Raw genomic sequence first — 13079 nt, 5'->3', positions numbered from 1 at the left:
CATGAGCATCCGGAATTGCTGCAAGAGACCATCCAAAGAGACAGTGTCAGCATAGGGGACGTGTCCACAGAGCACGAGGGACCCCTGAGACCCAGAGCCCGGTCTGCATATCGTATCGAGCCTCCCTGCAGCAAGTGGCAAAGGCTGCCTGGCAGAGTTTCAGAGGACTGTTTCTCACCCTTCCTGTAAGAGACATGCCTCTACCTCAGCAATGCCATTGAGTCAAAGGTAGCCTTGGACAGAGGGGAGGAGCTTCTCCAAGTTGCTAGGAGGCCGGGCCATTTGCATAAAATTTCCAGGGTATAAAGATGCCGCCATTCCTTTCACTTCAGAAAACGAAAGAACCTCTCTCCAGAGGTCCTTACCCCATGCTCCATAGGGCGTTACGGCCAAGACAGTAGCTGCCAACCCTGTGTGATTATTAGATACTTGAATTGTGGCCAGTCTGAACTGAGATGTGCTGTTAAGAGTAAAATACATTCCAGATTTTAAAGACTTATGAAAAAAGAATGTAAAAGCATGAAGAACAGAATGTAAAATCTCTCAATAATTTTTATATCAGTTCCCTGTTGAAACGCTAATATTTTGAATATGTTGGGTTAAAAATTTATGTGCCACAGCGACAGCACACACACCAGCTCTAGCCCGCTTCCTCCTTCCTTTATGCAGTCCACTTCCTCCAGATCGCACCCTCTGCGGACAAGAACTAACGGTACTATCCTATTCACTCCACTATCCTATTCGCTCAGGAGCCAGCTCACCTCAGTGCCCGGGATGGGGATGAAGGTCATGAACTCGTCCACATGGCCCACGGTCAGCCAGTCCGAGTAGAGCTCCACAGGTGCCTGCACCTGCTGGGCCTGCAGGAAGTCTTGCACCACCTTGGTCATCCTTCGACCGCCGGACCTGGGGCAGGGTCGAGGAGGAGGCAGCTTTTCAGAAGGTCGCCCACTGTGCCTGTCTCACCAGAGAGCCTGCAGCCTCTGGAATCCAGCCTGAACCCAGGGCAGCACCAGCAAAGAAATCACAGGAAGGCATCTGAGCCCAAGTGGAGAGAGGGAGATGTTAGCTGCTGCCAAGGCCTGTGTGAAAGGCATGGAGCCCACCCAGCCTTCAGCCCCCAAGGGCGCCAGTGGGTGTGAGGGGCTTCTGTGTTCAGGGGGCCTTCTTGGATTTCCGGAGGGGACTAGGACATAGGCATGGTTCTAAAATCTGCCCTAGCCCATGTGCCTCTTTGCTTTATTAACTTCTACTCAACTTCATTTTTAATCAATTCAAGTAACACCTCCTCCAGGAAGCCTTTTGTGACTTTCAGGTCCTCTGAGGTCTTCGGTCTCCCCATTACTCTTAGAATATAATCCAAGGTCTTTACAGTAAACAGCAAATTCCTCTGTGATCTGACCCCACCTGGCACTCCTACCTCATCTCTCTTTCTTCCTTCTTGCTCTGTTTGTTCTAGCCACCTGCTAAGCCTATTACCACTTCGAGGCTTTGCTCTTACTGTTCTATTAGGAATGCTCGTTCCTTCCAATCTGCTGACTTCCTCCTTCTCATCATCCAATTCCAAAGTCACTTTCTCAAAACCACAAGTTAAGGTAACCCCGTCCCACCATTCTTTGTCATGTAATCCTATTTTATCTTCATTCCACTTATTGGCACCCAGAAGTATCTTATTTATGTTCTTGCTTTCATGTTTATTTTCTCTACTCCCCCCACCCTGATTGAAAACCACCTGAGAGCTGAGATTTCCTCTGCTTTGCTCAGTGCCGTATCCCCAGAGCCACGAACAATGCCTGGCACAGAGAAGCCGCTCAATTCGTATTTGTCTCTAGAAGTCCTCCCTGAGTTCCCCACAGGGGCTAGCGACCCCTCCTTTGATTCCCCCGGCTCTCTACCATGCTTTCTATCACTGTATGTCCCCCTGTTTCATGTCTGTGATCATCACCATCCCCTCGAAGTTGGGGGCTGGGCTTCATGTTTGGAACCCCATGCCTGGCACAGGGCTTGGCACTTGGGTGGTGCTTGGGGAATACCTGCTGAATGGACGGGCGGCTGCTGAATGAAAGGAGAAGGGAAAAGGTGGGCAATGGTCACCGACAGTGTCAGTGGTCCCCACTAAGAAGGTCAAGCATTCCATGTGGCTCAGAGGGACTTGGTGCCCAAGTCCTGGTTGCTCCCATTTGTGCAGGCTTCTGGCAGCCCTTTTGTGAAGTGAGGACCACAATACTCTCTCCCCAGCCCTGATTGAGGAAGAATCCGCCTTTTCCTTGACAGGTCATCTGGGGACAGAATTATGATGTTGTAAACAGGCCATGAAGCCAAGGACTCACGCTATGTAACAGGGCTATGTCTTCTTACGCCTCTTTTGTGTGTGGGCACCCCGGGGATTTGTCGGTAAGCTCCTACTCATCCTCTTTCAGTATTCTTTCTCTGGACTCTCTCATCCCTTCCCTATCTGGTTTATAATGTCATTATATACCCTCCTATTTTGGGAAGAGAGTTATTTAGTTTTATAGTCAATCCTAATTTATACTAAGATGTAAAGGCTAACTTGGTTTTCTTTTCACGAGTGTCTGAATGTTATCACGCCCACTGCCCCCAGACCCACGCTGGCTTCTCTTACAGAGGAAAGCTGCTCCCGATGAGGATCCGGCCCAGGGGGTATGTCTTGCCATTCACAGTCACTGGGGGACTGACCTCCAGGTTCCCAAAGGAATCAAGGCTGGTGACAGGCTCAAAGAGGGGCTCCCGGTTCACGTAGCCAAAATCTGGACCCTAGGTAGGGGGCGCACACATGTCATTAGTCTCCTGCATCCAGAAGTCTTTAGCCCCAACCTGCCCACATTCTGATGCCCACTCTTAGATTACCTGTGGTCTGGCACTGTGGGCAGGGCCTGGCATGGAGAGGCTGAGTGTGTGAGCACGTTGGTGTGAATGTGGGTATGAGTGTGTGTCTGTGTGTGTGTGCATCTGAGCCTCTGCATAGGCCTCTAACTATCTCCCAAACATAGAGACCATTGGTGAGTTCAGGACTAGTCCTCAGTTTGTGCTATGGATGTAACCACTCATCTCTTCATATCTCCGACTCTCAGTTTCCCCATCTGTCGAAGAAGTGTGGGATTAAGTGACCTGAGGCAGGGTGGTAGAGAGTACTATTGTTTCCAGAGACTTGCTACTCCCTTCCCAGTAAGAGGATTTTGCTATTGCTGTGTGACTTCCGGTATCTCCCTGGAGAAGGAATTTTCCTCCCTGCCTAATATCAAACTTAGTCATGTGACTTGCTTTGGCCAATGAAATGTGAGCAGAATTCACTCATGCCAGTTCAGAGCAGAAGCCATAAGATTCACAGTATATGCCAGCTGTCTTTCTCCTCCCCTCATGCGAGGAGAATGGTACTTCCCAGACTGGGACTGTTCCTGCAGCCTGAGCTCTCGAAAGAGGAAGCATGAGGAAACGGAGCCGCAGACAACCAACCAGCAGTCACCATGAGTATAAGCAAGAAATGGACCTTCACTCTTGTCAAGCCTTGAGATTTGGGGGTTGTTTGTTACTGCGTCCTTGCCTAGTGAAAGCTGACTGATACATGCAGAAATGACAGATATATAACATATATGACATTCCAACCTATTCTCAACCAACCACATTTGTTCACTGAGCCCAGATGTAGCCTCAGAATCCTTAGCGCAAAGCTCCAACAGATTGGAGTTGGCCTAACCCGTGATCCTCAGTTCATATAACCCTTGTGACCCCCTGAATTTTAAGGTTCCTTTTATGATTTTTCGGTAACAAAAGTAGGGGCCTTTCTTGGGGACTTGCAGTGGGGTTGGGACTAATCTTGGCTGACAAAAATCCTTGTTAAAAAAAAAAACACATGGAGTGGGAAGAAGTGTGGCTTATCCTCGCCCAGCGGAGAGGCTCCAGGGACAGCTGTGGCAAATGAGGTAGATGGCTGCAGCTTATCACTTCCTCGCCTGGAAGCCCCAGATGGCAAGGTGCAATCTGCAGGAGGCCGGGGCAGCTGAGGCTTTACGGCATCACGCAGGCGGGCAGGCACGCAGCACAAAGCCGGGCTTGGCACAGGCCTCCAGGAACAGTGCCGCCCAGGGCCTTGGAAGCAGGCCAGCCTGGGATACTGAAGGCAGATGGTGACCCGGGAAGAGCGAGAGCAGGATCTGGGAGGTCTTGGTGCTCATGTCTGTGGCAGCCGCTGCTGGTGACTTTACCCCTTCTAGTGCTGGAGGAAGTGGTCAGTCTTCACTAAGGATAGTGACCAGGGCTGTGCAGTGATAATCATAACAACAGCTAATAGCGGTCAATATAGCAGGCATAAAACGGATGCCTTAGGGAACGGAACACCTTTGATCTTCACAATGACCTTGTGAGATGATTCTGTTTCTACCTCCATTTTACAGGTGAGCAAGCTGAGGCTTGTGGAGGTTGGGTTGCTTGCCCAAGGTCACACTGATGCTAAGGGGTGGGACTAGGACTCAAGGCCAAGTCCGCCTGACATTCCAGAGCTTTGTGCTCACACCATGAGCTCCACCATCTCCCTGTGATGAGGGGACTTGGTTAGTGAGTGTTCTCAAGAAGCGAGTGTGGACCTGGCAAGGGGTCACCTCTGAATAGCCCTGACGTCCTGTGGAGGGCATCAAAGGAGTGGAAATGGCCTCTAGCATTGAGAGCGGGTGGTCAGATTGCTTTAAAAAAACACATATGCCGAAAAGCACGGCTTTAATGAGCTTTAAAGTTGGAATCATAATTTTGATGATTGCTTAACTATAATTTTCCTCTTTGAAACCTATTTTGCTGCAAGTTAGAGGTGGGGCAGTGGCAGGAGTCAGGGTCCCTGCCCTGCCTCTGTCTCCCATAGTTCCCATGAGAAAACTCTCCATGTTTTGGAAAAGCATCAGTTATCGGAGCAGGAAAAAGCCTAAGAGATCACTATCCCAACCGACCCATTTCGCAGGTGAGAAGACAGAGGTCCTGGGCCACAGAGTAATTGTCAAGGGTGCCCAAGGTTTCCCGACCTCTTTGTCCTAGTAGGGTCCCCGGGATTGCGTCCCTCCCTCACCTACCCCAAGGGGGCCCTCGGCATCTCACCAGGAGCTGCTTCACTGGAAATTCCTTCAGGTTTCCATCTCGGGGGGAGTCCAGCACCACGGGGAAGCCTTTGTGGGGGGCCTCGATGTAGCCAAACTCGATTTCATCCTGCAGGGGCATGAAGAAGAGCCATCAGATGAGCCCAGAGGGCTGCCAGTGAGAACCGGCCAGCCTCCCACAATTCTCCTCCTCCACAGCAAGCGATGGCTGTGGTTTCTATTTATCCTTCCACAGATAGTCTCCGCACATCCCAAGCATGTCTGTACTCCTATCGACCCATTTTAAAAAACGTAATCGGCAGCATCTTGTGTGTAACTCCTTAACTTGAAGGGCATTCTGTATTTATAGATCAGCTTCTTCTTCGCTGTTGTATAGTACTCCACAGCAAGGCCATCCCATCATGTGCTGACCCAGCCACCTGCAGATGGACATTTAGGTTGTTTCACAGTCTTTTGCTACCAAACGAAGCAACACTGCTGTGAACTGCCTTATACATTGATGTCTCTGTGCCCATGTGCACGTGGGAGCTGACAGCAGAATTCTCACACACGGAGCTGCTGGGTGCCAGGGTATGGACTTTAAGTGACTCTTCTTGCCTGGACCATGTCCTTCCCAGGCTGGGATTCCTCACCTGGATCCAGCGGTCGCCTCGGTTTATGTACTGGAAGCAGACTTTCAGTTCGCAGTTGGTTTTCTCGACCAGGTTCTTCACCTCTTTCAGGAACAGGTAATTGTCCTTCATGCTGGGAAGTTGAGGGAAGAGGGGGAGACCAGGAGGAAGGGTGAGAAGGGACGAGGGCCAACCCACTGAGGTGACAATAGCAGCTGGCAACTCTGGGCTGCGCTGGGCAGATGAGCCTACATCTGCGTTCACAGGCATCTTTGAAAAGTCTGCTGTAGTCAAGGGCCAAGCAAACTCACCCACTCATGTGGTGAATAAATAAAACAAAGAGGGGAACTCTCACCCCCACTGCCCCGAAGCCTTACATCTCTGACTCCCCATATTTCTAGAGAGGAGTTAAGCCTGGCATGGAGACAGGGGAGTGGGCCAGGACTTCAGGGGTCCTTTTGGCGTGACCAGCATCCACCTGCAGGCACTGCTTCTCATCTTGCTGTGGCTGGCTAGCACATAACAGGCGTTCGATAAATAATTGCTGAATGAACGAGATTAATATCCATTGCTTGGGAAGTTCTCAACTCCATGGTATGGGCCAAGAATAAGAAAAGAAATGGTAACTATTATTTTTACAGCACACAAACTCTATGCCAGGACCTTGGACAAATACTTTGCCTGCTTTGTCTCAGTTCATCTTCACAGTGACTCTGTGACGTCAGCATTTCAGAGAAATGGAGGCCCAGAGAGGCCAAATGAGTTGCTCAAAGTCACACATCTAGTAAGTGACAGAGCCGGGATCTGAACTCAGGTCTGTCTGCCCCTAAAGCCCCAGCGTCAGCCGCTCTGCCACACTGCCCCCCTCTGTGCTGTGGCCCCTGCTTACCAGCACACGTACACTGACACGGGAGGCAGGATGTTGGGGGTCATGATCCATGGGGCAATCCGGAACATCACAGTGTCCGTAAAGATGGGTGTCAAGGGAATGTCCTGGGCATGGGAGAGAACGGAAGGGGATCAAAAAGTCTCGTCAGGGTGCTTTTTACTCCTGCCTTCCAAAATGGGTGAAGCTGATAACAACAGTACATTTATTGAGCACTTACTGTGTGCTAGGTCCTGTGGTGTTTTTATAGGCACCAATTCATTTCTGCGTTACCCCAGCGAGTAGATACGTTATATTCCTTGTTTTAAGATGGGGAAACTGAGTCACAGACCTCTGAATCACAGAACTCGTACGTAACCGTCGGAGGTCACGTGGTTAGTAAGTGGGAGAGCCCGGATTGAAACCCAGGTGGGCTGGCTGCTGAGCCCACACTCGTGACCCTTTCTGACTTTGCCCCATCGACGTTCTCTTCCTGAAATCAGCCCACATGATGGCTGAGCTGGCCCTGGGCCTTTTCTGTTTTTGCTCTGGGCACCTTGCCCTTTTCTTTCCTTAAAGTTGTTTGGGGAAATTTTGCTATGTCTAGATTGTTCTTTCCAGAAGGGTTCAGGCAGTATGCCTGGAACTTGAGGGAAAATGAGATATGATTCCAGGGTTCCTTTGCAGGACTGACTTTGAAAAGCTATAGCAAGGGTCCCCAACCCCTGGGCCATGGACAGGTACCAGTGTGTGGCCTGTTAGAAACCAGGCTGCACAGCAGGAGGTGAGCGGTGGGCGAGTGAGTGAAGCTTCCTCTGTATCTGCTGTCGCTCCCCAGCGCCAGCATCACCGCCTCGGCTCCACCTCAGATCACCAGGCACTAGATTCTCATAGCACTGGTCCCTGGTGCCAAAAAGGTTGGGGACTGCTTAGCTATAGGAAACTGGCTCCTGCCCTTGGTGGGGAGGATGGGGGTGGGACTGTAGGCAGGGCTGGCCTTTCTTGCCCGGGTCTCCTTTTCGAGCCTCTGTGGGTGCCTATTGAGGGGCCAGTCTGAGAGACCTGATGGCCAGGCTGCCCCAGGCAGCAGCGGGAGCAGAAGCCCCCTTCCTACCGCACGCTGTTAGCTGTGCCTTTTCTGCTGCTCTCCTTTCTCACGGACTTCAGAGTGCTTTGTGAATAAGTTCTTACCAGTTTAGATGCTCACGACCACCCCAGGAAGCTGGAGCTTTGTTGTTTCTGTTTTGCAGATGGGGAAACTAAGGCACAGGGAGTCTATTCGCTCTCAGAGTGTCTCATGAGCTTGAACCCGGGCAGTCTGACTCCAGAGCCTGTTCTCATCGATCTGAGGTGGACACAGCCTCACCTGAATGTGGGTGGTGGGGGCTTCTAGGTCTCCAAGCCCATTTGGTGCTTTGAGAGGAGTGGAGCGTCATGGGGGCTTCTGGGAGGGACCCTCTAGAAGGAACCCCATTTGGCACCCAAGGGCAGCCCCTCATGGAGCGGGAGCCCTCACCTTGGCCATATACTCCAGCAGGCTGACGTGGATGGAGACCAGGCCTGAGAAGCCCTCGTCGGGGAACCGGAGGCCTTCCACGAAGAACAGCAGCTCTGCGGAGCCGCCCGTGTACTTGACCACGTGGTACAGCTTCTGTCGGCCCAGGATGTGGATATAACGTTGGCCGAAGAACGGGTCTGATGGGAGAAGGACCAATGTCAGGCTCCTGCCCCCACCAGGAAGAGGTCAGTGGGGTGGGGTCACTGTTGGGGGACAAAATAGCAGAATAACTGGTCTTCTAGATGAAGAGAGAAAAGCACAAGCAGAACATGCCACCAGAAGGGCCATGGCCTGGTCACTGTCCCAGCACTGCTGTGTGCTGGTCGTGTGGTACCGAACCAGATGACCTCTCTGGCTTCTGGTTTCCTTGTCTATGAAATGAGCTAACTCTCCCAGGAACGGCACACACGAAATGATGACAGAGAATGATTGAGCAGCTAATGGTGTCTAGGAAAGATATTATTATTCCTACTTTACAGATGAGGAAACCGAGTCTCAGAAAGGAGAAACTGGCTTGTTCGAGGTCACACAGCCAGTAAGTGGCTGAGCTGGGACTCAAATTCATGTCTAATTCTGAACTCCAAACTCCCTTCCCCTTTACATAAATTAAACACCACGGTGCCTATTTGTACCAAATATTCTCCTCCATGTAATGGGAGCCGTGCTGGCATAAGGACCCACGTGTGGGTCTCCAGCTGTCCATTTTCATGGCTGGGAGGAAAGGCGGGTTTCTGCAGAGCACCTGCCCCTCTGAAACCTCCCAGCTCTTCCCAGTGCTGTTCCTTCTGCTTGAAATAGTTGTCTCCCTCCTTCTTCCAGGTCTCGATTTGCGTTGCTTCTGGGAAATGTGCCCAGATCCTCCAGAGGCCAAGCCAGGGGCTCTGTTTGGAGCTTCTGCAGCCCCCGTCCTTCTCCATCACAGCCTTTCTAAATGGGTCTGATCTCAGAGTTTAGTTGTTGGCCCCGAGAGGCTGTCACCTGTGTGGGGGCAGAGACAGGCCCAGCTGGGCCCAGTGCCGATCCGGCCAATGGTGGCGTTTCGTAAATGTCCACATCACTCCCTGAAGAATTTTCAGGCAAATTCAGAGCACACACATTGAATTCCTGCTCTGTGAGCTGCATGGGCAAGGACTTTGGGGGAGACAGAGGCGGTTAAGACACAGCACCTCTGCCTAAGAGCAGCACTCAGCTGATGATAAGACAGCGTGGAGGTGGGAAACGTCATAACAGAGCTACGGGGTGAGCGATCCCGTGGGGTTACTGGGGTGGGGAGGGCAGGGGAAGGAGGCAGGATGAGAAGCATCTGAGCAGAGGGGCAGCCTCAGAGATGGCTTTCGGGGTGGCAGAGGTGGGGTGCAGTGAGGAGAGGAGATACTTGCATTGGCAAAGGCATGGAGGTAGGACCCTATGTAGTTCCTTTATGCCCTGCAGAGCTAGAAGGGCAGAATCAGGCTCAGCTTAGCACTGTTGTCAACAATGGTAGTGGTTAATAACCAGTCCCCCAAGAGTTAGAACATGTAACCAGAATGGTCCTGGCATGAAGAAGGTGCATGATCAAAACTTGCAAAATGAATGGAGGAACCACCCAAGCCCAGGCTCGGATGGGTCCTCATGTAAGACCATGTGTTCAATGGACCTTAGTCACCTAACTTACTGAGGGCTGGTCATCTCAATGGTTATGGCTCCCAGAGTCAGAGAGACTTGGGCTTAAATACCACTGTGTTTACAAGCTGTGAAACCTCAGGGAATCCACTTAACCTGCCCGAGCCTCAGCTTACTCATCTGTTAAATGGGGGATAACAATACCTATGCCACAGGGTCATCGCAAGATAAAATGACATAGCATCGGTAACTTTGGTAAACTTGGCAACCATGGGAAGCCATCAGTAACACAGCTGGGACCTGTTGGTGTTACTACTATGAGGGCATACTCCTTACTGCAAAACTCATGGCCTTTTCATTGACTGGCTTATGAATAGAAGGCAAAGAAATAATACCTCACGTCACCTTCCCTTGGGTGGGCCCAAGAAATGAGGCATACAAACTCAGGTATTGGATATTCCAAGGCACTCATCACAGCCTGCCACAGATGGTGAAGTCCTTCTCACTCAGAAATGATAGCATGAGCCCTGTGTCCCAATCACAGAGTAGTTCTACATGGTTCTGTATACTTAAGAAATTCTCCCCCAGGTACTCAGGCCCTCCCATGCCTACACGCCCAGGCTGTACTTGAACTGACACTCGGAGCAGAGATCTCAGGCCTAGAAGCCAACTTGTGTTTGCGGAAAGCTCCAAAGCTTCTCCAGAGGCTCTGGGTGGCTGGGGGCTCCGCCAGGGCCTGGGGGAGGGAGGGGTCTGGCCAGGGGAGCTGGATCAGGTGGAAGGACATGATCTTGCCCATCTGCATGCAGTTTTCCCTCTCCTGTGGCTTGCAGTTTACGTGTCTTTCTTTCTGATGGCTTGGGCCAGCTCCGAGCAGATCTGTTCCTTGGTGGGAACAATCTAGCCACTGTCCTGGGGAGCCTGCCTCCCCCATCCTCCATGCCCAGCTGGGTGCAGGCCCACCCGGGCATGGCTGGCTTTCCCTGCGGGAACCAACAATGCCTCTCTATTGAGCAGCCCACGTGCCTGGGGCCAGGCTGGCCGGCCACCCTGACCTCTCCGCAGTCCCAGGCACCAGCTCCATCTGGAACGTGGTACAGTTTGGCATAACCCTTCTGATGGCACTGGAGCCATTCCACCTTCCAAGAAGATGCCGCGATATGGTTGTGCGACCAATAGCCCTGGTTTGCCCAAAACAATGCCTCTCTATTGAGCAGCCCACGTGCCTGGGGCCAGGCTGGCCGGCCACCCTGACCTCTCCGCAGTCCCAGGCACCAGCTCCATCTGGAACGTGGTACAGTTTGGCATAACCCTTCTGATGGCACTGGAGCCATTCCACCTTCCAAGAAGATGCCGTGATATGGTTGTGTGACCAACAGCCCTGGTTTGACTGAGGGGGTTCCCGGGATGAGGGATTTTCAGTGTTAAACTGGGCCACTTGGGACAAGCTAGTCCTTATATCCTTGCAGGAAGAGGTCAGGACCCAACTTTGGGATCCTGGGGCAGCAGCTGAGGCTGGAGCACAGACACCTGGGTCTTCCTAACAGTGCTGAAGACTTCTGTCCACTTCAGTGATTATAATGAATGATCACAATAAAAATCCCAATAAAAGCAACACACGTCATCTATAGAGAGCATTCCACGGGCTGGTGACTGTGCCGAGGGCCTGACACACGTTCCTCTTTAATCCCTATCATCAGCGGGACAGTCAGGTCTCTCATTATCCCCACGTCACATCACAGATGAGAAGCCCAAGGCACGGGCTTGTGAGGAGACTTGCCTAGATCCAGGATTTGCACTTCCTGGGCTCCAGAGCTTCCTCTCGGGGTCCCTTGGCCTCTAGCCCAGCCCCCTACCCTTGGTGGACACACACAGGTAACCCATGGTATTTGTGTAACCTAACACATTCACATCCACAGCTATACTCGGATTTTGACAAAGTCCCAAATGTTTGCACAGAAGAAAAGGAAGAAAAAGAAACTGCCACAGATTGATTACTTTTCTTCCTGCTCTTTAGTGTGACGAAGAGTATCCATCCAGAATGCTACATTTTGTGGGAAACTGACTATTCTGGGATCATTGCAGCATCAGTAACGCCCCCCCCTCCCATGCAGGGTGGCAGCCCAGACAAGACAGACTGGTGACCAGTGTCTCAAAGCACCTGCAGTGGCGGTTTCTCTTTTTCTTGTCTGCTCAGAACCCATCTCAGATGGCAAGTGACAGGGAGGGATGTGATTCCAGGGCCAGACCTCAATCCACTCCCATGAATAAAAAGAACTCTCTGGATAACATCCAGGCGTCACTATTAGCTACAGGTCACATGTCACAATTCAGTGCCATGATTAAGAAGCCCAGGTGAAGGTCCTGTCTGTACCTCTCCCACCCCTGCTGGCAGCCACATTGCACCCCCCGCTCCCCCATGGCAACCTTGGCCTGGATGGGGGTAAACATCAACATCTCCGGCCCCCTGGGGCAGCAGAGCTGGCCAGACTCTGGGGACATTCCAACCTGTGTGAGGTCACTGCCTGAGCCCAGGGTGGATCAGAGGAGGATTGACTTCAAGTGGCAGCTGTCCACTGCTGTCCTGGCTGAATAACTCCCCGAAGTGAGGGTCCAGGGCCCGGCAGCCAACTCCTCATGGCGACTGTTAGAGGTGGGCCTGTCCTGAGGTGGGCCCCAGAGCAAGGCCAGGGATCCTGGGCCCCCAGACAGCTGGGCACACAGGAGAAGCACCCCGCTGCACACACAGCAAATTGCAAAGCTAACTATTTTGCTTAGAGAGCATTTTAACACATAAATCAGATCTTGACAGTCCCTTGCTTAAAACCCTCTAATGGCTTTCCACTGCCCTGAGAATAAAAGCTAAGCCTTCTCTGTATGCCCTGGCCCCTGCCTGGTTCGCTGACCTTGACTCCAACACATCCCTTCACTCTGGTTTTCCTTCTGCTCCTCCAAGTTGGTTCCCTCCTCCATGATTTGTTCATGCCGTTCTCTCTGCTTCGCTCACCCTCCCCTCAGCTCATGAATGGACGGCTCCTTCTCACTGTTGGTTTGAGTCTTAGCTCGAACGTCACCTCAGAGAGGCCTTTCCGCACCACCCGGGCTAGTGGCACCTCATCTCTGCTCCTGCCACTCTGTTCGGTGGTCTGTGTCATTTCCTCCAATCATGCTACTTACTATGTCTCCTGCACTATATTGTCACCTCCCCAGGGCAGGGTGTCACTGCAGAGTTCACTGCAGGGACCCCAGCTCTGAGAGCAGCACTGGACGCTGAGAGGGCTCAACACATAGAAAGGACGAGACCATGTAGCTGCCAGGACCAGCTCTGTGGCTGACGCGTTCCC

General features: G+C 51.9%; 1 protein-coding gene across 1 annotated transcript in view; it reads right to left on the bottom strand.

Annotated features, from left to right (window-relative positions):
• PADI2 (peptidyl arginine deiminase 2) overlaps positions 1–13079 on the bottom strand; it is a 40801-nt gene that overhangs the window by 4979 nt on the left and 22743 nt on the right. Inside the window, 6 exon segments of the mRNA XM_006914312.1 lie at positions 717–906; positions 2624–2775; positions 5101–5208; positions 5732–5843; positions 6600–6703; positions 8092–8270. Of these exon segments, the coding sequence (XP_006914374.1) occupies positions 717–906; positions 2624–2775; positions 5101–5208; positions 5732–5843; positions 6600–6703; positions 8092–8270 (845 nt within the window).

This window comes from Pteropus alecto, unplaced genomic scaffold (genome assembly GCF_000325575.1).
Source record: "Pteropus alecto unplaced genomic scaffold, ASM32557v1 scaffold125, whole genome shotgun sequence".
Classification (NCBI taxonomy): domain Eukaryota; kingdom Metazoa; phylum Chordata; class Mammalia; order Chiroptera; family Pteropodidae; genus Pteropus; species Pteropus alecto.
The sequence above is the reverse complement of the archived record's forward strand: the minus strand, read 5'-3'. Positions and strand labels throughout refer to the sequence as shown.